Source organism: Camelus bactrianus, chromosome 19 (assembly GCF_048773025.1).
Source record: "Camelus bactrianus isolate YW-2024 breed Bactrian camel chromosome 19, ASM4877302v1, whole genome shotgun sequence".
NCBI classification, from domain to species: Eukaryota; Metazoa; Chordata; class Mammalia; order Artiodactyla; family Camelidae; genus Camelus; species Camelus bactrianus.
Window position 1 is genome coordinate 11,558,984 of NC_133557.1, and position 24,404 is coordinate 11,583,387.

The 24,404-nt window shown below is 37.7% G+C and overlaps 1 protein-coding gene across 3 annotated transcripts in view; it reads left to right on the forward strand.

The window, feature by feature from the left end:
• CBFA2T2 (CBFA2/RUNX1 partner transcriptional co-repressor 2) overlaps positions 1-24,404 on the forward strand; it is a 130,711-nt gene that overhangs the window by 100,603 nt on the left and 5,704 nt on the right. For 2 of the 3 annotated variants that reach the window (XM_074347143.1, XM_074347145.1), the window contains 7 exons: positions 1,494-1,583; positions 4,184-4,365; positions 5,273-5,526; positions 8,120-8,205; positions 9,404-9,599; positions 19,213-19,281; positions 21,625-21,815. In XM_074347143.1, coding sequence (XP_074203244.1) covers positions 1,494-1,583; positions 4,184-4,365; positions 5,273-5,526; positions 8,120-8,205; positions 9,404-9,599; positions 19,213-19,281; positions 21,625-21,815 — 1,068 coding nt within the window. The remainder of the gene's footprint in view (positions 1-1,493; positions 1,584-4,183; positions 4,366-5,272; positions 5,527-8,119; positions 8,206-9,403; positions 9,600-19,212; positions 19,282-21,624; positions 21,816-24,404) is intronic. The other variant, XM_074347144.1, reaches the window with a different exon arrangement.

Below are 24,404 nucleotides of genomic sequence, written 5' to 3' on the forward strand. Positions count from 1 at the left end.
CAGAAGAAACTTAGTCATTCATAGTCTTCTTATAGATCTAATCTATTTGTATTTACTGTTTGAGGCGTAAGTGCATTCACTGTAATAGGGAAGGAATATCATTCTCTTATACTTAATTTTTATTCCTGATTGTCAGTAGATTTGGTTGCACTGTATACATGTCGTGTACTTAAAACAAGCACTCAAGGTTTAAAAGAATTTTCTTTGTTATGAAATGAAGTAAACTGTTCAAAAATTTTCATTTAACACGGTTAAATTCAATAAACCCTTTTTTCCTAAAGGGAAATATTTTAGTTTTTACTGAATATTAACATGAAATATTTGGAACCACCCAACATTATTTCACATCCAGAAGTAACTGCTATTGTAATTGTCCTTCCAGACACTTAAAATACTATATAAATGTGTGTTATTTTCATGAATGGATTATTGAAAAATACACTGCTGTTTCTGGTTTTTCACTTAGTATATTACAGACACCTTTCCTCACTAATGCATACAAATCTGTCCCCCCTTCCCTTAAGTGTTCTGACGTATGATGTATTAAAATTTTTAATGCAGTTTCCTGTTGGACTTACATGTTTTCAAACATTTCTTTTGTTAAGAAGCAATATTGTGCTGATGAATAATTTGTGTGGTACATGTTACATCTTTGAACACTTGATGATTTTATTAAAAAAATTCTAGAACTGGCCATTCTTTCAGGTAAGCAGGAATTCAGATTTATGCTCAGTTTTGTTTTTAACTTATTATTATACTATGTTTTAGGGAATTGAAATAAAAATATTTTGTGAACTTTGAAGAAAATACTTGTATTGGTATTCTCCTTAGCAGAGGAGTGGAGAAACCTAGTTTAAAGGACGACTTGAAAAAATACAGAGGAAGTGCTAATGCTTTTCCTGGTAATAACAAAATCTTACCAGTAGAAGTCTGCCCATTTGGAGGTGCTTGATTTGCAAACAAACCATTTGAGGGTAGAAGAGACCTTTTATTTTTTTTTCACTTCCAACTTAGAAGATATGAGGAACTGATTCTAGGAGGTAGGCAGTAGAAGAAATGAACTTCTGAAGAAATGAGGCTCTGAGTTGTTGAGTCTTTCAGTTAATATCCTGTACTGATTTGGGATCTCTTCAACTGGAAACATTGCAAGCTTGGTTACCTCTACTGGAGCTGACTTCTGATGAACCCCTCATTACAAGGAACCTGAGTGCCTCTCTTCATGAAAGGAAAGCAGTGCCGCATTCTGCAGCCCAGACTGCTGAGCATGGAGGGGAATTTATTAGATTTGGGGTAATAGAGAAGAAAATCAAGGAGGCTGAATTTCTTTCATAAAGGAAACAATTTGGTTAACCTTTGAGAGGGATCTGAGTTCACAGTAGCACTCTTGGAATTATCCTTTTCCTTTTAATTTCAAAGGGTTCAGCACTATCAGATTTATGTTAGGAGGATAGTATCCAGTTTTAGAAGTTGAACGATGTTATTTATCTTTTCAGAATTCAACAGTAACGATTGAAGAATTTCACTGCAAGCTCCAAGAGGCTACAAACTTTCCTCTTCGTCCTTTTGTTATTCCATTCCTCAAGGTAATATTTATGAGATAACTACTAAATGTAATTTATTTTCAACATTTCTCCAAGATCTGTTACTGACCCATGTTCTGTGATCTAAATCAGGGCAGCTTGCCACATTTCCATATCTTTATTTTATTTGAAATACGAGTGCAGTTTGTGGATAAGCCTTATGCTTGATGAGATGACAATTGCAAAAGCCTTGAGTTGTGGTCTGTATGCAGAGACTGCTGGTGACACACAGAAGGAGCAGTAAGGAGGCAACAGAGTGGGGTGGAGGTGTGTGCATGTCATGGAAGTTGGGCTTTTAGCAGAGGAAGTGACTGGACATAATCTTTTGATTGTGGCCAGGGAGTAAAGAATCTGTATGTAATTTTGTGCTTGTCCAAAGATAACAAGTTTTTTTTGTTTTGTTTTGTTTTTTTGCATTGCTATTGGTTATCCATAACTTGCAGAGTTGTAATAGCTCAAAGCTAATGAAAGACTAGAGTCAGACACAGTATATTCTAGACCAGGCATAGTTTGGAAACCTATGACCCAAATCCAGCCTACCACATAGTTTTGCAAAGGCCCTGGAGAGAAGAATCATTTTTACAGATGAACACCTGTGATTGACTTAGTAATAAGGAACACTAACTTTGAATCCCAGTTAAGCTAAATGTTATCCTCAATCCACCCCGGACATATGAATTCCATTCTTTCACTAGTAGTAGACTTGTTTAAAAAAAAAAAAACTTTCTCTCTTTTTTTATGAGTATCACATAATATCTGCAACTTTGTCTCTTGATTTACAAGCCTAAAATATCTGATCAAATAAATATGCCCCTTTTACCTTCTTTTACTTTACTTTCATTTCCTAAGAAAATGGAATAGCATCAAAAAATGGGTCATTCTTCTCAGGAAAAGGGTTTTTTTTTCCCCTGTGATGATCATACTAAAATAGGAGCTAAGAATTACTTGTGAACAGTATGTAAGTTTGACTTGAATTTGTGTTAATTGATACTTCAGTAACAGGCCTGAGAGAAAAGGCCTTGTCTTCATTGGTACATGTTCAGAAATAGCTGACATGGATATGCAAATAAAGTTTGTGTGGTGTTCAAAACAAAAGATGGTCATCTTATTGAAGTACTGATTCTGGTTTTTAAAAACTTTTAAAGTTAGAATATTGCAGACATGCAGGAAAGTGCATAGATCTTGGGTGTTTGGCCTGTGTTGTGGCACTGTTCTGATGGCATTCATGCTCAGCCTTTCAGAGCAGTCTGAGATAACCTTTTCCAGCCTTGAAACAACTGTGTGTTCTATCTTGGTCTCTTTTCTGTATGTCAGATCCAATAGATAATTATTTCCCCCAGGATTCCAGATTAAAGAGAGAGTTGGGAAATTTCTGTTAATAAGAAATGATTAGCATTTTAAAAATTCACCAAAGGGCGTACGTATGTCACGAATGTATAGATCTGACATGCTATTTTTTTTAAGTTTTTACAGTTGCTGCAAGATTGAGGTTATAGAACAGACTTTAAAAGTGTTTTATATCATCAAATTCCCTATTCTTAACTCTTGTTATTTTAGAAAACAGCATGAGGTAGGTTGTTATGGCAGCTTTTTGGCTAACATTTGGGTTTTTGTCAATTTATTTCTGCTTTAAAACAGTCACTAATTATGGTGCCTGCTAAATTAACTGTTGGTGAAAGGATGACTACTTGCATGTATTAAACTCTCCTTTCACTTGCTCATCTGTTTCCCTTGGGATGAGGACTTACTAATGGACTCAGTCTAAATTATTTTTAAATTTGGGGGAATATTCTTTTTTTAATAAAATTAATATGAAAAGGTATGTTTTAAATATGAAGGACTTATAGTTAAGTTTAAAGGTGTCAAGGTTTTTTGTATTATTTGTCCTATTAAAGATTTTCTGAGTTTGAAGAGAAGGAAAAATAATCAGTACATAATTATCTTTTTACAAAATAAGGAAATGTTCTCAACTAGAGTACCATGATAAGAAATACATTCTGTCCATGGTTTCTCAGTGTATCCTCAAATCCTCGTCTAGTCTTAGGCTTGATGTCTTAATTTCCATCACTCCCACTGCTTTTTTAAAAACCCCATGTTCCAACCAACCCAGAATAATCACTGTTTCCAGAATTCATGGCAACTCTCGTAGAGCACATGAAGGCAAGGTTGAGTAGTGCTATCAGAAATGGGTTAGGATTCAGAAGAGAGAAACCAGGACTTACAATGATAAAGAGTAAAGTCCTCCTACTCCCATGTAGGCAGTACTAATTTTCTTTGACCAAAGTCTTCAAAAATGCCTAAGTTTTTAAATTATTATGCACAACAAACCTTTATTGAGCTGTACTAGGCCACAGAGGTGAATAAAAAAGTCTCTTCCTTAAGAGGATTTACATCTTGTGGGGGTAAGAGACAAGTTAACAGTAATTGAAGTTCAGTATAATAGATCTCACTTTATTCAGAGATGCATATGAAAATTAGATTGACAGAGAGAGAAGGACTTCTGTGTCATCTTGTTTGTGAATGCCTTTTGAGGTGCTGAGCCTGGTTGTGTTGGGCCCAACACTGGGGCAGCTGCCTTCCAGCCCCTGCCTTTTCTTTTCAAGGCCAACCTGCCTCTTCTGCAGCGAGAACTGCTGCACTGCGCTCGGGCCGCCAAGCAAACCCCATCCCAGTACCTGGCTCAGCACGAACACCTTCTGCTCAACACGAGTATTGCATCCCCTGCTGACTCTTCTGAGCTGCTCATGGAGGTGCATGGAAATGGAAAGAGGCCCAGTCCGGAGAGGTGAGCAGAGAAGAGCTTTATTGTCCTTGCTTTTCTGGAACTGCTCTGAGCTTTCCCCTTTGCTTGTGAAAGAAAGAGAACTTGATTACTGTGGTTATATTGAAGTATGGATTCAGAATTTCCAAGATTAGTTTTGCATTGTCCCATCAGGCAGCAGAATGCTTCTCAACTCTTCAGATGACTGAATACCCCTGCTGATAAATTCTGCTCTAGAACATTCTATGGGTCCCCTGCTCCAGAACCATAAGAAATACAATCTGCTCAAGGCATTTTTTTTCCTGATATGTGAAGTCTTTAAAAGTATAACAGTTAATGAATCAGCTTTACTTTGAAGATTGAAATTAATTTAATTTATTCTGGAAATTTATCTACAAGTGTCTACGACTATTTACTATGGTTTGTCAAGGAAACAACATTTTAACAACAGCGGAAAATTTCTTACAGTTGAAGCAAATGTAAAAAATCCTACAAATTCACAAGTGTGTTAATTATGTAAGCCTTTTTCTTCCATGTGGAGAATTGTTTGTTTCCAATCACTGACCTCCACAGTAGCAGATTTGACCTTGAAACATTCCTAAATGTATTTGAACCCATAATCCTCCATATTCCTATCACATAAGAAAATGCTGTCATCTCCTTAAGTTTCTCCTTTGCTTCATGAGGTTGAGATGTTTCTGCTTGGTTATGGATGAATTTGACCTCTCTTTTCATGCTGGGATAAATCAGCAATTTCCATTATCTGCCTGGCCCCTGAAGACATTTAGTTCAGGCCTCATGTTATACCTTTTCTTATCTTCCTTTTTGTGAAAGTGCATCGCACAAGACTTAGCACCAAGTAGGTGCTCAGGAAATGTTTACATGAGCACTTGTTGATGGGCTCAGATATGTATTTCCAATTCTTCTACAGGAGGGAAGAGAGCAGCTTTGAAAGAGATACAATTCCTCCTGAGCCTCCTGCCAAGAGAGTGTGTACCATTAGCCCAGCTCCCCGGCACAGTCCTGCCCTCAATGTGCCCCTCATGAATCCTGGGGGCCAATTCCATCCTACTCCTCCGCCTCTTCAGCACTACACCTTAGAAGATATTGCAACTTCTCACCTGTATCGTGAACCCAACAAGATGCTAGAACATCGAGAAGTTCGTGATAGACACCACAATCTTAGTAAGTGGCATAAGCAGCATGGTAATGACAAATTCAGATTGAATCCATGCATTTCTTTTCCACTCAGCGATAAAACAAAGTAGTGTCAGCATTGCTTTTTCCTACTGATAAAATAAAACAATATTAAGAATATTAGAATTCTAAGTGTTCTTGTTTGAAATTGATCTCGCTTCATACCTTATTGCTATTATCATTATATGATCAAAAGTGGTAAAGCAAATTTTAGGAAATACACAATGAAGTATTTAAGAATAAAGGGATATCACTTATTCTGATATGGTTCAGAAATAAAGTAGAGAATTAAAAGGAAATGAGATAAAAAATATTCACATTTAGGAAGTTTGGGTAAAGAGTAAATGAGAATTCTTTGTACTATTCCTGAAATGTTTCTATAAATCTGAGTTTAACTCCAGAATAAAACGTTTTTAAAATTAAGCAAGAGAGATGTGAAACATGGTCTTGGAGGTGAAAGTGAGATGTTTAGGTCAGGGGTGAGGCATATCTAAATTTAAATCTTGGCTCTGCACCCTAACTAGCTATGTGATCTTACACAAGTAAGGCTCTCTGTGCCCCCAGTTATTCATTTCTGAAATGGAGAGACCACCACCTCCTGTGCTTTGGTCATTGTCACATTTGGAATGCCTGGCACATGCGTCCTCAGCCACCATTAAATTTGGAAAGAAACAAAAAGGCCCCTAACAAACTTCACCCAAGATGAGTTTTGAACAGAGCTCTGTCATGTACTCATAAAAGTTTACTGCAGAAGGTTCTTTGGAGTTTGGGTGCTGAGATGTGTCAGAGCAGAGAACCAAAGGGCTGCTAGTTTCCAGGGTTGCCCCTACAATTTCTATTATTAGATTCCCTATGGAGTAAAAAATTACAAAACATCTCACTAGCATCTTTCAGCAGCTTGGACCACATTATGGCCCTGGCTTTATGCAGTGGTAGCTGTATGGTGAGGGCCGTGACAGCAACAGTGTTCTCAGCTGCCAACATTTACTGAATTTGAAGTACTTCAGTACTTAGACTGTGGTGTACGTACATTATCTCATTTAATCCTCACATGGAGCTGTTACCCCTCTTTACACATGAGAGACAGAACTGTGGCCAGAATCACATAGCTAGAAAGTGGCAGAGATGAGATTGTGACCCCAGTTGTCTGATGCCTGGAAGTTGGGTACATTCCTAGTATGCTGTGATGTCTCCCTTAGCAGCTGTTCTGTATGGCTCACTTTTCTTTGTCTCTCTTTTTATGTTAAAAACTAGACTTGCTATTGACTTCTTCTATTCTTAACACACATTTTTTTTGCTGATTTGGATCTGTCATTTTCTGAGAGAGAAGTATGCTAAAAACTAGCTATAACTGCATTTTGGCCAGATTTTCTTGTATTTCTAACAATTTTCTTTTCTTTTTCTTTCTTTTTTTTTTTTTTAAAGGAAGGTACTGGGGGTTGAACCTGGGACCTCGTGCATGCTAAGCATGTGCTCTCTCACTGAGCTACACCCTGCCCCCCTCAACAATTTTAGAAAGTTTTTTCATCTTGAAGTGTTCTGCTTGAAAGACCTTTAATTGTCTACTTTGGTGGTTTATTTTACAGTCAACCATTTGTCTTCCAGGCTCATTCTAGATTACTTAATTTTCCCCAGTCCTCTTTTGATAACATATGCCCTAATACAGTGGTTCTTACCAAATCATTTCCCACCCTACCACTTTTCAACAAATAAATTATAACATTCTCCCCCATCTTTACTCTCCTAAAATGAAATTTATGGGTACTATAGCCTACCTTAGTCCCATAATTTTAGGATAAATATTCTAATGTATAATATATAAGAAAATATTTTATAATATATTAGTGCTCAGGCATGACTACACAAGAAGATATGGTGAAATAAGTAGATTCCTGCACAAATATAGTCACTATGAATACAATACCTGAATGAATTCAGACTGATAACAGATGTGTTACATTAATGATGTGTTACTATGGATAGTGTTGCCATATGTGACATAATTTTTCAAAATAGTGGATAATTCAGCATACCCTTGATTCATACAGTCGTTGTATTTATGCAGATTCCAATAATGTATATCAAAACCGTGCACAAATAGTATTTTGGTAATACTGAGTTGTTTCCATGTCTCGGACAGTACCTGCTCTATTTGCAGTGGTTAAGCATTTGCATTGTGCCACAGCCTTGCCAACCTTTTGTGTGATTTACAATTAAATTTTTTCCAATATATAGATGTGAAATGCTATCTTAGTGAAGATTTCACTTATACTGTATAACTGTTTATAAGTTTGAGTATTCATGTTTGTGGATCATATATACTTTTTTGTCTGTGACTTACCTGTTTATTTCTCTTACCTGTTTTTCTTTTGGGTTGTGTGTCTTTCATAATTGATTTGTAGGAGTTTTTAATATATTTTGAGTAGTGATTTCTTGTTGATGTATGTCATTTTGTGGTTTTATGTCATTTTGAATCATTGCCTTAGTAGTGTGCGCATAGCTGGTATGAATGTGTGTTTACTTGGTAGAATTCTGTTTACTGTATTCCCTCTGTCTTCAAATTTAATCTAATTTCTAATAGGTCTAAATGGAGGCTATCAGGATGAGTTGGTGGACCACCGTTTGACAGAAAGGGAATGGGCTGATGAATGGAAACATCTTGATCATGTAAGAATCTTATAGTGTATAATTTTCCTAACTATTGATTACTTATAGTTCTTAGTATTACTGATTGTAAGAATCTGTATGCTTGAAGTGAACTTAACCAGAGCTACATGTCTTTGCAATAAAAGCTGACTTATCTACTACTCCCACAGCTAGGGAGCTAAGAGTAATAAATCCCAAATCTTTGTGGTGGGATAATCACTTCAGGTCATAACCAAGTGAAGCCATGTAGTACAATAATTAAAAATACAGGTTTATGAATTTTAGGTCCCAGCTTTGCCACTTACTACCTCTGTGCAATGGGCAAGTTGCTTTATCATTTTTAGTCTTAATTTTTATATCTTAAAAAATGCAATTTTTAGATATAAGGCAGTATAAAGTATTTAAGGTTATTTTATTCTGAAGTTGTTTAAAATTCATGATTTTGACCGCTGCAGATTCTTTAAATGAGTTAATTTGTGTTTTGAGGTAAAATACAATTTATATTTTTTTAAAGACATAAATGTAGGTTTCTGTATTAACCATATTTTGTGACTACTACTATTAACAGTTTGATTTATTTAGAAATTAAATGTTTTAAGCTATTTTTACCTTTTCAAAAAAATGCTATATTATTTGAATTCACAGGAGGGCTGTAATGCTTATCACACGGCCTAGTATATAGGAAGTGTTAAATAGATGGAGCTTCTCCAAATGCCAGTGAGAATTAGTACACTGGTACAGAATGTAAACCCAAGTTCTCTGCCCCATTGGAAGAGAGAATCTCCCCTCTCACTAAAAAGGGAAGAGAAGATAGAGTACCTGCTTGAAATATGCATACAGTAACTTTTCATTTCTGAGTAATGTTGTTCTGAACATAATTTCTCTGATTGCATTCTTTTATAAATCTTCAGCTTTATCAGATGTTTAGGCAGAGATATAATGTGGTTTCACATAGTCTTTAAAGAGCTATATTATAATGAGGCTGGCTGCCTCAACCATGAAGAATCCAAAGGGTATTATTTTGAAACTTAAAAAATTATGTGTATATATTTAAAGAGAAGCAGTGTGAAAGGCTTTCAAGTATGAACTTAGTATTGCTAAATCTGTCAGATTCATAAACCTTTATTATTTATATTTTGTTTACCTGTCCTTGATTTTCAATGTTGATTGTGTGAATATCCTCATCCCATGTCTCTGCCTGACTTCCTACCTGGTCCAGGCCCTGAACTGCATTATGGAAATGGTAGAGAAAACAAGGCGCTCCATGGCAGTCCTACGGCGCTGTCAGGAATCAGATCGTGAAGAACTCAACTACTGGAAACGACGATATAATGAAAACACAGAGATGAGGAAAACAGGGAGTGAGCTGGTGTCCAGGCAGCACAGTCCTGGAAGCGCAGATTCTCTCAGCAATGGTAAGGGGGAAGTCTCACTTAAGATGTCAAGGGAGACTTTTTCTATTTTACTTCAAAGGAAGATGGTGCTAGATTGTGGAGTTAGAAAGACCCAGGGAATTATGAAGACTAAATGATGAAACATGTCAAGAACATTGTATCTGACATGTTCAAGAAAGTGTCTTCCTTATGTAGAATGAGAGCTCTTGTCATTCTGTTTTTCAACTGTGTAATCAGAGAGTGTTTGGTTGTTAAATTCAGCCTGACTGAATGTACCGGGTAGTCTCATGTACACTGCATTCATTCCTCACAGTAGCCCTGCAAATGTTTACCTCAGCTTCTCTCCTCTTTTCCCCACTCCCCATCCAGAAAAAATATCATTTATTAAACTCTGCCTGGAGGCCTTCTACAAAAAGTTTTACCTGTACCTGGGTTTTCCCACCCTAAAGCAGCAGAGAGATGAACAACTGTTCTCTCAAGCCAGGAAACATCCAGAACACCACAGCTAATCCTCCAAAAATGTTCCGTGACATTCACCTAGTAACTGAAAAGGTGCCCTATCCAAAGGCACAGCTGAATGAGGGGCCACCTGTGATCAGACTCTTTCCCCACCCACCCACTTTAAGCTCCCAGTTTTCACCATGCAGAATGAATCTCTTCTTATGACAGACCTAGTATGTTCCACAGAAGACAGCCATTAGTCTCAAAAAGACTACCCAAAAATTTGAGGCAAAGACATTGGTAACCAAGGGGTCCCACTCCCGCACCCCACCCAGAGAAGTGACTCTTGAGGCAGCCATAGATTAGCAACATTGTGTGGGATGCCTAGCACAGCAGGACATTAGGGACTACTTATAGTTGTAGTTTAATTCCTTTCATAAGAACCTTAAGGCTAATTCACAGGTATCCCTCACCTTCACAAATACTCGCTCTTATGACTCACAGAAACTTACCCAAAGTTCACCACCCAAATCACATACCTTCCATCAAAGCTTTGCTAGCATGCTGGTGAGGTGGTGTGGAGTGCAGAGCAAGCTGTGGCTATGAGTTGGCTCTTCTCCAACCAGGACTACAGGTCTTGCTGGTGTTGTTTAAACGTTGCTTTGCATTGAGGGTTTAGCTAGGATGACTAGCCTATTATCCTGTCATAACTATTACCAGCACCTCTCTCACTCTCAAAAATGAGGACAGTTGGGATGGTAAATTACATCATCACTCTAGGTGTGCCTCTTCATGGATCCCAGTTTCCTTCTCTGAGGTTTCTTAGGGCACTCAGTCTGTCTGACTCAGGTAGTATCTTTCAGTATCTTTATTTATGCATATTATACATATTTAGTATTTTTATGTCACTGTTTCTTTTATAATATGTTTTTTACATGCAGTGTAGAAGGAAATCATAATTAATATCCTAAACAAGTGTGCTACTCAAAACTGTGGACCAAAACTACTCCAAAAACTACTTGTTACTGGTCTGTGATGATATGAGGAGCTTGCACCGGGATGTATTGGGCACCGTTTGCATTGCTGTGGGAAGAGTCTGCTACACTAAGCAGTGTATTGAGAGACATAATTGTTTTGCATGCATTCTGCATAAGCTCTTTATCGCTTCATGGGCTAGTAAGAGTTTGCAGACCAGCACTTTGAGTAGTGCTGTCCTATACTGGGCAGTGTTTTGGGGCATGGCACAGAAACATACTCACCAGTGACTTTTAAATAGTTAGATAATTAGTGTTTTAAATGTTTGAGATTATGTAGAAACCCCTGGTGGATTGTTATTTAAGTATTTAGTATTTATGTATTTTGGTGATTTGGCAAGAAATTGAATAGACTTTGGATGACATTATTACTTTTCCCATTTAAAATAATGGGATATAGGTTCCCTCTGAAAATGTGTGATTCACAATATTTTCAGGAACCAGTTTTGTTCAGGGCTGCCTAAGAGGGATGTATTTTGGTATTTTAAATGAGGATGCATAAATAAGTGTGAAAATCATAAGGAAAAACAAGGAGATGATTATCATTAGAATCCAGGGGAATGGTTTCTCTGGAGGTGTGGCACGGAAGATGTAGATGAAGTAGAGTGCAGACTGAGCTCTAATCTTTATTGGCTCTTGGGACAGTCTGGCTGGCATCATGTAAACATTAGTGTGGCTTACCACTACTTACCTCTTGGGGATTTCAGCTTGCTAAAAGTGTTCTCTTTCTTTTTTTTTTTTTTTTTAACATTTTTTATTGATTTATAATCATTTTACAATGTTGTGTCAAAATCCAGTGTTCAGCACAATTTTTCAGTCATTCATGGACATATACACACTCATTGTCACATTTTTTTCTCTGTGAGTTATCATAACATTTTGTGTATATTTCCCTGTGCTATACAGTGTAATCTTGTTTATCTATTCTACAATTTTGAAATCCCAGTCTATCCCTTCCCACCCTCCACCCCCCTGGCAACCACAAGTCTGTATTCTCTGTCTATGAGTCTATTTCTGTCCTGTATTTATGCTTTGTTTTTGTTTGTTTGTTTTTGTTTTTTAGATTCCACATATGAGCTATCTCATATGGTATTTTTCTTTCTCTTTCTGGCTTACTTCACTTAGAATGACATTCTCCAGGAGCATCCATGTTGCTGCAAATGGCATTATGTTGTCGGTTTTTATGGCTGAGTAGTATTCCATTGTATAAATATACCACATCTTCTTTATCCAGTCACCTGTTGATGGACATTTAGGCTGTTTCCATGTTTTGGCTATTGTAAATAGTGCTGCTATGAACATTGGGGTGCAGGTGTCATCCTGAAGTAGGGTTCCTTCTGGATGCAAGCCCAGGAGTGGGATTCCTGGGTCATACGGTAAGTCTATTCCTAGTCTTTTGAGGAATCTCCACACTGTTTTCCATAGTGGCTGCACCAAACTGCATTCCCACCAGCAGTGTAGGAGGGTTCCCCTTTCTCCACAGCCTCTCCAGCATTTGTCATTTGTGGATTTTTGAATGATGGCCATTCTGACTGGTGTGAGGTGATACCTCATTGTAGTTTTGATTTGCATTTCTCTGATAATTAGTGATATTGAGCATTTTTTCATGTGCCTATTGATCATTTATATGTCTTCCTTGGAGAATTGCTTGTTTAGGTCTTTTGCCCATTTTTGGATTGGGTTGTTTGTTTTTTTCTTATTAAGTCGTATGAGCTGCTTGTATATTGTGGAGATCAAGCCTTTGTCAGTTTCATTTGCAAAAATTTTCTCCCATTCTTTAGGTTGTCTTCTTGTTTTATTTCTGGTTTCCTTTGCTGTGCAGAAGCTTGTAAGTTTCATTAGGTCCCATTTGTTTATTCTTGCTTTTATTTCTTCTAGGAGAAAATTTTTGAAATGTATGTCAGATAATGTTTTGCCTATGTTTTCCTCTAGGAGGTTTATTGTATCTTGTCTTATGTTTAAGTCTTTGATCCATTTTGAGTTGATTTTTGTATATGGGGTAAGGGAGTGTTCTAGCTTCATTGTTTTACATGCTGCTGTCCAGTTTTCCCAACACCATTTGCTGAAGAGACTGTCTTTATTCCATTGTATATTCTTGCCTCCGTTGTCGAAGATTAGTTGACCAAAAATTTGTGGGTTCATTTCTGGGCTCTCTATTCTGTTCCATTGGTCTATATGTCTGTTTTTGTACCAATACCATGCTGTCTTGATGACTGTAGCTCTATAGTATTGTCTGAAGTCTGGGAGAGTTATTTCTCCAGCCTCTTTCTTTCTCTTCAGTAATGCTTTGGCAATTCTGGGTCTTTGATGGTTGCATATAAATTTTATTATGATTTGTTCTAGTTCTGTGAAATATGTCCTGGGTAATTTGATAGGGATTGCATTAAATCTGTAGATTGCTTTGGGCAGTGTGACCATTTTAACAATATTGATTCTTCCAATCCAAGAGCATGGAATATCTTTCCATTTTTTAAAGTCTTCTTTAATTTCCTTCATCAGTGGTTTATAGTTTTCTGTGTATAATTCTTTCACCTCCTTGGTTAGATTTATTCCCAGATATTTTATTACTTTGGGTGCTATTTTAAAGGGGATTGTTTCTTTACTTTCTTTTTCTGTTGATTCATCATTTGTGTAAAGAAATGCAACTGATTTTTGAACGTTAATTTTGTAACCTGCTACCTTGCTGAATTCTTCAATCAGCTCTAGTAGTTTTTGTGTGGAGAAGTGTTCTCTTTCTTAATCTGGCGGTTTATGGGTGTTCACTTTATAATTTTCGTTATAATGTACATTAATATTATTTATAAACTTGTTGGCATCTAATATTTTGCAATTAAAGTTTTTTTTTTAAGGGAAGAAATTCACTCAGCTATCAGTTTTTCCCAGTTTTTCCTGAGAATGGGAGTCACCTGAGTATTTATTAGATATACACATTCCACACCTTTCCCTAGAGGTTATAATTCAGGGACCCAGGAATCTGAATATGTATGTTTTATGAGTCCAATAATCAGGCAGGTTTGGGAAAACTGCGTATAATTAAGCTCATAATCAAGGGCTTTCATGGAGCTTTTTAGTGGCCTGCATTAGTATGACCAAACTAGACTCCACCTCTAATAAAGGTGGAGACCACAATAAATATACAGAAATGGGGGTTAACAGCAGCTTCTCAGAGAAAAGAAAACCTCAAAAATATGTTGTTAATATCCATAGGGAGAAAATGATAAGAAAACTAGAGGATCCATCAAACTCATGTATCCAAATCATGAGTTTCAGAAACAGTGACCAGAAGGAGAAAATTAAATAGTTATTGAAATAATTTTTTAAATTAATCCAGAACTGAAAGACAGTATTCCAGCTTAAACCAGTCTCTCAAGTAAACGGCACAATGGAAGAAACAGACTGCCAGTTAGCATCGTTGAAAGTTAGAAGACAACTAAAGGAAAGTTATTTTAACCCAGAATTCTGTATGCAACTAAAACAATGTTAGAGTAATAGCCCACAATTAAAAAAAAAAAAAAAAAAAAAAAAAAAAACAGCTTCCACTTACCCTTTATCATGATGTCTGCCACAATTGGGTAGGCTATTCCCCAGCACAGAGAAGTAAATAATTAAGTGGAGAGACCTGGAATTAATAAAACAGGATCCAACTGAGAAACAGAAGACAGGAATCCCTGGGGTGTTTGGGAGGGTCCCAAACAGTAGTGGGACAGTTCAGGCTGGAATAGCCCAGAAGCTTGCTGGAGATTTCTTCAAGAAAAGGAAATTTATAAAATACTTACACAACAGGAGGAGAGTTTGAGACTGAATTAGAAATAATTACGTAAGAAACTTAGCACATGAATAAACAAGGCAATTATTAGCTCAAAGAAAAACAAAAACTTGTTCAGGAAGGTAAAAAGATTCTTAGAATATGAACCACATGACTCAGCTGTGATTAGCATTTACATTGAGTATTGTACTACTGATATGACAGAATTTGAGTATATCTCTGTTTAGGGGAAGGAACTGTGAATGTGTCTGTAGTGAGGTGGGAGAAGGTTAAAAGAGAAGGAAATTATTTCTACTGAAATGGCTAATCTGTAATGCCTGCGACTGAAAAATCAAGATGTACAAATACCGAAAGAATCAGCTTAAAAGGACACTTTACTATTGTTACAACAGAAAATATATATGCCCTACAGAGAGGTGATGCTCCTAATGTGGTTTAGGAGAACTTAGCCATGAACACTGGGTTCTAAGCCAGATGCTTTTCTTCAGTGATTAGCCCTGGATGGCCGTTAGAACCCATCTAAGAATCTTTGGAAAACTCCTGATGCCCGGGCCCCACCTTCAGACGTAATGATTTAATTTGTCTGAGGTGGGCCCTCGCCTCCCAGAGTTGAGAACTATTCCTTTGTACATTATCATTTAATCCTCAGAGCAACTTCATGAGGTAGGTATCTTTTTGTTTTTTCTTTTTTGGAAAACAGTCAAACTGTATGGCTCCTTGTAGAAAATACAGAAACATATTTACTGGTTCATCCCACACTGAAGAGTTTTGAAATATGTCTGAGAATTCTTTATTAAAACTTTGTATGGATTTCTTTGAAAACATAACTTCATATTAAGCATGTTTCTCACATCATTAAAGATTTTATAAACATAATTTTAATGACTCTACAGTAATTCCACCATACAAATATGCTGTAATTTCCTTAAGCCATTTCTGTTCTTGAACATTAAGATTTTTTGCTTGTTTTTTGTTTTCCAGTGAATAATGCAGTGTTTTAAATCTTTGTATGTAAGGATTTTTCCTTTAGGATATAGCCTTAGCTGTAAAATTAATCAGTTGTGGATACAGGCATCTTTGTTCACTTTATCTTGGTTTATTTTGATGGATGGGATAGCTAATACTTAATGGGGTCAAATCTATCATTTTCTTTATGGTTTTTCCGTGACCTTGATTCCCACCTCAGGTACAATAAATTTCATCTATATTCTATTCAAGTTTTGTCTGTTTGCATGTTAGCTATCTAACTTAAAATTCTCCAAATGGTTTTCTTCCTACCATCAGTTGATACCCATTCTTTATCTATTAAAATGAAATAATTATCAGATGTTACATTTTGTTAATTGCTTTAGTCTATTTTCTTCTGACAATATTAGTTACCACTTTTAGTTATAGTTTATATGGGCTCTTAACTATGTTCCAGCCAGTGCTAACTGAAGCCTTCTACATGTGTTTTCAAAACTGCCTGTTGAGATATAGGAACTAACATTAGATTCATTTACAGATGGCAAACAGAGGCTTAAATAAGTTAAAACTTGGCCAAAGTGATCCTACAGCTATTAAGTCAAGATTGCAAGTAGGGTATTCTGTTCCAGAACCAGCACTCTTAGCTATTATGTCATACTACTTCCCAATATAATATCAAACTTTTAATTATTATAGCTTTATTTTTTAAATTTATTTAATTTTATTTTTTGGAGGGGAAGTAATTAGGTTTATTTATTTATTTTTTTAGAGAAGGTACTGGGGATTGAACCCAGGGCCTCGTGCATGCTAAGCATGCACTCTACCACTTGAGCTATACCCTCCCCTCTATTATAGCTTTACAATGTTTTTTAGTATTGGTAATGTTAGATCTACTTCATTATGCTGGCTATTTTAATTTCTTTATTCTTTAAATGGAATTTTAAATTAAAAAACTGCATTGTAAAAATGTCAAGCAGCACAGAAACATGTAAATTGTGAAAATCTTGTCCGCACTTCATTTTTTATCTCCTACTTTCCTAGACTCACTTTATTAGCAAATTAGTATGTTCTTAAGGAGTTTTCTATACCAGTACTTAAAGATAATTTTTCCCAATGTTTTGCTTTGAAGTTTTTGAAACACAGAAATACTAAAAGAATAGCGCAGTGAACACTCGTGCGCCCTGTAGCTAGATTCACCAGTTATTCACATTTTACCACATTTGCTCTATCTCTTTATAGGTGGGTAGATAGGTACAGTCCCCCTAAACCATCATGATACTCATCTTTAAATGCTTCATTCTATTTCTTCTAAAAGCTAAAGCACTCTCCTACAGAACCATAATACCATTGGTTCCCCATTTCTGATCCATTTGTTTGCATTCTCTGTCTGACCTTTGGTTACAGTAGCCTCTGAAACTATATTTCCTTAGTAAACGAGCTGAAAAAAAATTGACTTCTGGAAATACCATGAAAATGTCTCTAGTTTCCAAGCATGTCCTGAGTAAGCTGAGAAGCTCCTTTAGGGTCATTTGCATCCCCCACCGCACCCCTCTTACATCTGTCAGAGAAATAAAATACTGAGGACTGGGCAGGTACAAATTTGATAACTGAAGTAAAGTGGCTTTTCCTTGTTGGTCATGGCTTCCCCACGTCCATAAGTAAACAAGTGTTTCTTCTGTCATTTAACACTAATGACAGCTTATCTGCACATTCAAACTCTTTCTTACAGGTTTTCCTCATTTAAAGTTCCTCTGACAAACATTTCATGCCAGGCTGGCCTCCCTTGCCACACTGGCTGTTCCTCTGGTTCCTCTTTGCACTTTGGGTTGATGAGTGTTCAGAGCATAAAATCTACTTTTCAGATTATCCTCAACAAAGCACAAGGAAATAAGTAAGTCTGCTGGAACTGACTTATAAAAAAAATACAAAAGTTAAAAAAACCAAACTCAAATTACCTTAATTAGTTTTCATACTTTTTAAAGCAATGAAAATGTCTCTTATAAAATATTGTATCTTACAATCACAATAGACATATATAAGTCACCCTCCATCCCATGCTTATACCAGCAACACCCAGGGATACCTATTTGGGGTACACTGTTCCAGATCAGACTATTTTCTAGCTGCTTTTTTTTTATTTCAAGTTTATAAACATTTTAAAGGAAACTCCCTTAAATCACCTATAAGGATTCAGAGTTGCCAAGAAGCAAAAGCCATATTCTATGGCCTATCTACAGAGCAGGTGCCAGAGACATGTGCATGATGGATACAGTTAAATTGGATACAGACACATCACATACACATATATACACAGAAATATCTATTGTTACATTTATATATTTATATTTTAGGAAGCACTTTAAAAATATATTCATGTTCATAGAGGGGAGAAAGGACACAGAGGGATAAGTAAAAAGAAAAGTCATACTCTATTTAGTCATTAAAAAATACTGGCTATATTCCCTGTGCTGTACAAGATATTCTTGTAGATTATTTTATACATAGTAGTTTATACCTCTTAATCCTCTGCCCCCATCTTGCCCCATCCCCCTGCCCCCCTGCCATCCTCTCCCCATTGGTACAAACCACTAGTTTGTTATCTGTATCTGTGACTCTGTTTCTTTTTGGTTATAGTCACTCCTTTGTTGTATTTTTTATATTCCATATATAAATGATAACACAGGTTATTTGTCTTTCTCTGTCTGATTTATTTCACTAAGCATTAATATCCTCCAAGTCCATCCATGTTGCAAACAGCAAAATTTCATTGTTTATGGCTGAGTAATACCCGTGTGTGTGCGCGTGCGCACCACATCTTTATCCATTCATCTATTAACAGACATTTAGGTTGCTTCCCTATCTTGGCAACTGTATTGTAATGAGGATTGTATTATAATAATGCTACTGTTAACAATGGAGTACAAAAAAAGCCATAATAGAGTACATGTATCTTTTTGAATTAATGTATTCATTTTCTTTGGATATTATATCCAGATGTGGAACTGCTGGATCATGGTAGTTCAAGTTTTAGTCTTTTGAGGAACCTCCATACTGTTTTCCACAGTGGCTGCACCAATTTACATTCCCACCAGCAGTGTACAAGGGTTCCCTTTTCTCTAATCCTCACTGACCTTTGTTATTTGTGGTCTTTTTGATGAGAAACATTCTCACAGGTGTGAAGTGATATCTCATTGTGGTTTTGATTCACATTTCTCTGATGATTAGCAATGCTGAGCATCTAAAAATTAAGTATACTATTTTATAATCTGATTTTATCCCTTGTCAGAATTTTTTTTTGCACTTAATGAATGTATATGGTTGAACCTTTCTAAATGGTGAATTAAATATGTGATGAATTTTTCTTAAAACTAAAACATGCTAATTATAGACAGCTTCTGACCCTATGCTATTTCTCTCTCTTCTGTAGATTCTCAGCGAGAATTCAACAGTCGGCCAGGAACGGGATATGTACCTGTGGAGTTTTGGAAAAAAACTGGTATGTGTCTGTCTGCTTATAGGTCACATGTGCTCACTGATTTATGTGAGCATAGAGCACATATTTGGGGGAGAGGTGGTTTTTTTCTTAATTTCCTCCTTAAAGAGCTCTAGCTCCTGCCTCTCCCCCTCCAGCTTGTCCCAACTTCTGGTCTGCCAGTCATGTTACTTTGCAGATCAAGAATTTGGAATGACTCCCTATAATCTAGTCCTTTTCATCCCCTTCCTAATGGGAGGCATTAAGTAACTGGCTCTTCCTTCCTTGTTTATATGCCCTGTTTCTGGGCATATAGCTTAATTCATTTCTGCCTTCTGTGTGTTCTCACACTACCACATGTGGTTCATTCTGCTCTTGGGTCCCTCTGCTCTTCCCTTCACCTTTGCTGTCTCTGCCTTCATCAGGACTCTACTTAGTGGGTCTCATCTTCTACAAGAATAAGGGAGGGTAGGAACTGCCTGTCATGGTAAGATAAGGGATTAAACTAACCTCATATCCCCAGCATTACCCTTATCCAAATACTAACCTTCTTTTCCTTCTTGCCTCCCTTTCTCAGTGAAGTTTTTGTAGTCGAATACAGTTTTTCGTTTTCTTATTCCTAAGATAAAATTTTCTTCTACAAAAAAGTTAAGACCTGTCATTCATAAAGAGTCTTTCAAGAGCATCAAGACCATAATACAATCAAATGGACAAAAGATATGAACAAATTATGAGAAATACAAATAACCATACTGCAGAATGTTTATTCTCACTGAGGCAATGAAATCCTGACCAATTAGCCCCCAAAGTCTTTAACACATAATTATTGACACAATTTTACAGCACCCTGTTAATAATGACACTAATTCATCAGATTTATATTATTAAATGTTACCAACAGTGAATGCGTGGAAATTCTTGAAATCATTTCTCACTTGCATGCTTTTGAATTTTTCCTTTTAAAAGGAAATGATCCAGATTTAGGAACACAAATTATAAAGAAGCAACAATATGTAAAAAGACACTGTTTTAGTGTCTTCTTGGGGCAAGGGAGAGGCAACCTGGGAAGTGCTCAGATATCCATGAATGGTGATATGAATTTAGCGTGACACCACAGCAGAATATTATCTTACCATTAAAAATAACTTGGAAAACTACATAGAGCTTGGAAAAATCTTTACAATTGGAAATGGGGAAATGTATATTATATTACCAAGAAGTAGAGTAGAACTGTGAGAGATGAAGATAGTAATTGTAAAAGTGGAGTGAAAAATTACCATGCGCAAGGTCTCCTTGATAACTGGTGACTTTCTACTTGAGAGAGAGCCTTTGGTTAATTATGATTAAGAGCCAGATTTCGGCGTGGGCCAGCTAAATTTGAGTCGTTGCTCTGCTGCATTGCCGTCTGTGACCTTAGATGACATTCAGCAATGTAGTTTTCCAAATTGTGATTCTTAATTGATTCATCCTTAAACTGAAAGGATAAAATGTACTTTGGAGCATTTTTATGTTGGCTCAATAAGAGACACTCAACACCTACTTGGTGACTAAAAAGAAGTCTATGAAGGGTAGCGGTGGTGGGCCACAGTAGGCCTGTGTGGACACCAAGAGTAAGGGAAGTCTGGAGTTCAGTGTCCAGTCAGCTTGGCATCATCTTTGGCCTTTGGGGTGAGGCTGGAATGATAGAATGGAAAGTTCTAGGTTTGCAGCCTAGAACACTGTATTTAGACCTCCTTTGAGCCTAGGCTGTGTGCAAGAGCCAAGCAATAAGGGAGTTTCCTTGAGCTTCTGGGTTGTCCAGTCTTGTGGACTCAGGAGGGGAGGTCATTCACACTGGGACTTAGGACTGAGGCTCAGATGCATAGCATGTGTCATTTGGAGTGTATATCCTGTGGACACCAAGCAGGATGGTGGTGATGGGAGGAACTGATCAGGAACTAAGTGGGGTAATGATGACTGGACAGGGCACTGGAATCCTAGGGCTCCTATCAGCCTGCCCAAATTTATATCTTCAGCCCATGTTTTTCTACTGAGTTCAGTCCTACCTACCTAACTGCCTCCTGGTCATTTGTACCATGTATCATGGCACCTAAGCAACCTTTGTATTTGATCATAGTTATGGACTACATCTTAGTCACTGAGGCCTCCTCAGCCCCTAGCACAGTGCCTACCTCCATCTACATACCCAGCAGGTGGTTGCATGAATGAAAAGTGAGGATAAGAATGAAAGTGAATGCTTATATCAGAAGTTCATCCCTGTGTATTTTTAGAAAAGTCATCTTGTTTCACCTCTGTCCCTTTGAAATGATGTGGAGTGGGAGGGAAAAAATTTCTCGGCCAGTTGATTTTACTGTCACTTTCTTCTAGAAGAAGCTGTGAATAAGGTGAAAATTCAGGCCATGTCAGAAGTACAGAAAGCTGTTGCTGAGGCAGAGCAAAAAGCCTTTGAAGTGATCGCAACAGAGAGAGCTCGGATGGAGCAGACCATAGCGGACGTTAAACGGCAGGCCGCAGAGGATGCCTTCCTCGTCATAAACGAGCAGGAAGAGTCGACAGAGGTCAGAGCACTGTTAGCCTGGGGGCTGGGGCTGGGGCAGCTGGAGTGACCAAGCCCAGTGCTTTCTTAAGTGCTAGGCAAGAAGACCCAACAGTCTGCTCTCGAACTAGATGATTGTAATTTTTTTTTGGTACCATAGAGGTTTGTTTCTCGATTATTATGTTATATTCTTATGTATATATTGACTCATTATATTGGTTTAAGTTTTGAAAACTCACCCTAAAGACAGTTTGTGGATTGGCAGGATAATGATGACCATTGCCTGAGTGGGCTTACTGTATGCCAGATACAGAGCTAGGTGTGTGTATTGTCTTTGTGATCCTCACAGTGACCCTATGAGGTAGGTATTATTGGATTCCAGCGTTACAAATGAGGAAACTGTGGCTCAGGGAATTTAACTGACATAATCCCACATCACTGAAGCCAGAGTGCAGGAGAAAAGAGATGCAGGGTCCTCCAGCATCTGATCTGTTTATAAACAGGATAGTTCTTTTAGGGGCTGAAGTGACTGCCTGGGCAGTCCTGCCAGACTGACTAGGGCCCCGGACTCGGTGATGCTTCTGTACAGGACACTCTTGTACCATGATAAGGACAAAAATGAATGAACTGAAAAGAAAAGGCACATGACAAAAACATAACAGTCCTTTTGAATGTAATGAAATTTTTCCTTTAACTTTCATTTTGGTTATTTTTCAGCTTTAAGACAAACTTTAAGCCTGGAAACAAGCTTGTTTCTATAAGTAGGTAGATCCCATCTACTGTTTGGGATATTCTTTTGAAGTTATAAAGAACTAAGGGGTTTTTTTTTGTTGGTTTTTTAAATGACAGAAATTTTGTTTTCTCATCCTCTTTAAATGATGTCTTTCAATATAGTAGTGTTAAGCATAGTAATGTGAAGATGAAAATGCCTAAGTATCATATAATTTTTCCACATCACAGAGGATGTAGAAAAATTCCTTACTGTAGCACTCCCACGCTGAATTGTGAGAAAATAGTTCCTTTAACTCTCCCCTTTCCTTCTCTCCTCCTATTTTTTGTGTTATGTGTATTTATTTATCTGTAGCCATCCGTATCAATATCTACGTTTGTCCATATTCACCTACCTTTTGTCTATGTTTATCTTTATGCCTTTCTCCAAAGAAAGAATGTAACATTTTGACTAAGAGCATGAGTTCTGGATCTGGACTGGTTTAAATCCCAGCTCTCCATTTATTGCACTGTGCTTGAAAGGAGCTGGAATTTTAAACAGTGCACAATGTGGCCTGCAAGTGAGGCACACACCAGCATCCATTCCGGCAAACTTTCCTTCCACAACAGGGGAGGGATAGCAGGGCCTAAGCTCTGGGTAAGTTTGTTTTGAACCAAGAGGGCTAGTTTCCCTCCATTTCATCCAGAAAGTTCTGTTTGACATCTAGAGGTATCCCTAGAGTTTTTCATTCATCCTGTGAGAGGTGGTTTGTATAGCAGAAGGAGCCCAGGAGTGGAGGTTGGAGATCCTGAGTGCTAGTGCCAGCTGCCCCTCATGCTGGCACCCTTCGTGAGTCAGTCTCCTGTCTCTGTACAGTGGGTGTGTAGCAGCCTCTGTCCTGCTGGCATCTCACTTTTTAGGACCATGTGGTTAGATAACGGTTGTAGAAGCTCAGTGTGCCGTGCAGACGGAAAAGATGTTGTTACATTAACAACATACCTCTGTAAGCTGTGGCAGCTCCTGCTCTTGCAGAACAGCCATCTCCTCTGGAATGCCTCAGGCGGAGGGATGAAGTGAGAGGTCTCAGCTCTGCCACAGGGCACCTTCTCTCCCCAGCCTGGACTTCTTGGCAAATGTAATGGGCTCCCAGTTGATTATAAGATGGTAATCATTTCTCCTTGGGGCCAGGTTTACAGTAAGGTCAGGGGGGGTTGCGATAGTTCCCAGGAAATGTAAAGTGTCCTTTTCACCCTGGTTTCTCTGGCCCTAGCCACATTGTTCCTGCATTTCTATGATCTTGCCTCTGTGGGAGGCTGTTTATCTTGTTTTATTGTATCTCATTAATCATGAAATAAGTATTTTAAATGTAACCGTAGCCAGGGTGAAAATACCAGTGGTTTAATACTCTGCCTTGGTTTGAGATGTTCTTGCAGGGGAGGAGAGGTTCTCCCGTTCAGCTGCCTATGTTTCCACACCAGCCCCATGAAGGCAACTGAGTTCTTATCCACAAGCAATAATGTTCTGCCAAAGCATTGTTTGCAGTCAGCCTATCAGACTCCAGAGTATGAAATTCTCTGGAATGCAGTTTACTTGAGGATCTATAAAGATCCTAAGAATTACTTCAGCCTGCTATTTTGGTCCTCCAGAGTTGGTGTTGGCAGGGTTGGGGCAGTCCCTAGAGTGTATTTCCTGAGAAATCTGTTGTGTTAGAAGGGAATCTGCAGGCCTTTCTAATGCTCTTTGAAACTAACTTGTACACTGGGTATGGGAGAGGCAGGAGGTCCCGGTTCCAGGCTTTGCATAGCCGCATGATCATTTTATAACCTCAGGCAAGCCCCTGCCTGCTGGTCCTCTGTCCCATCCATACAATGCAAGAGTGGGTTAGGTGACCCCAGGGTCCTT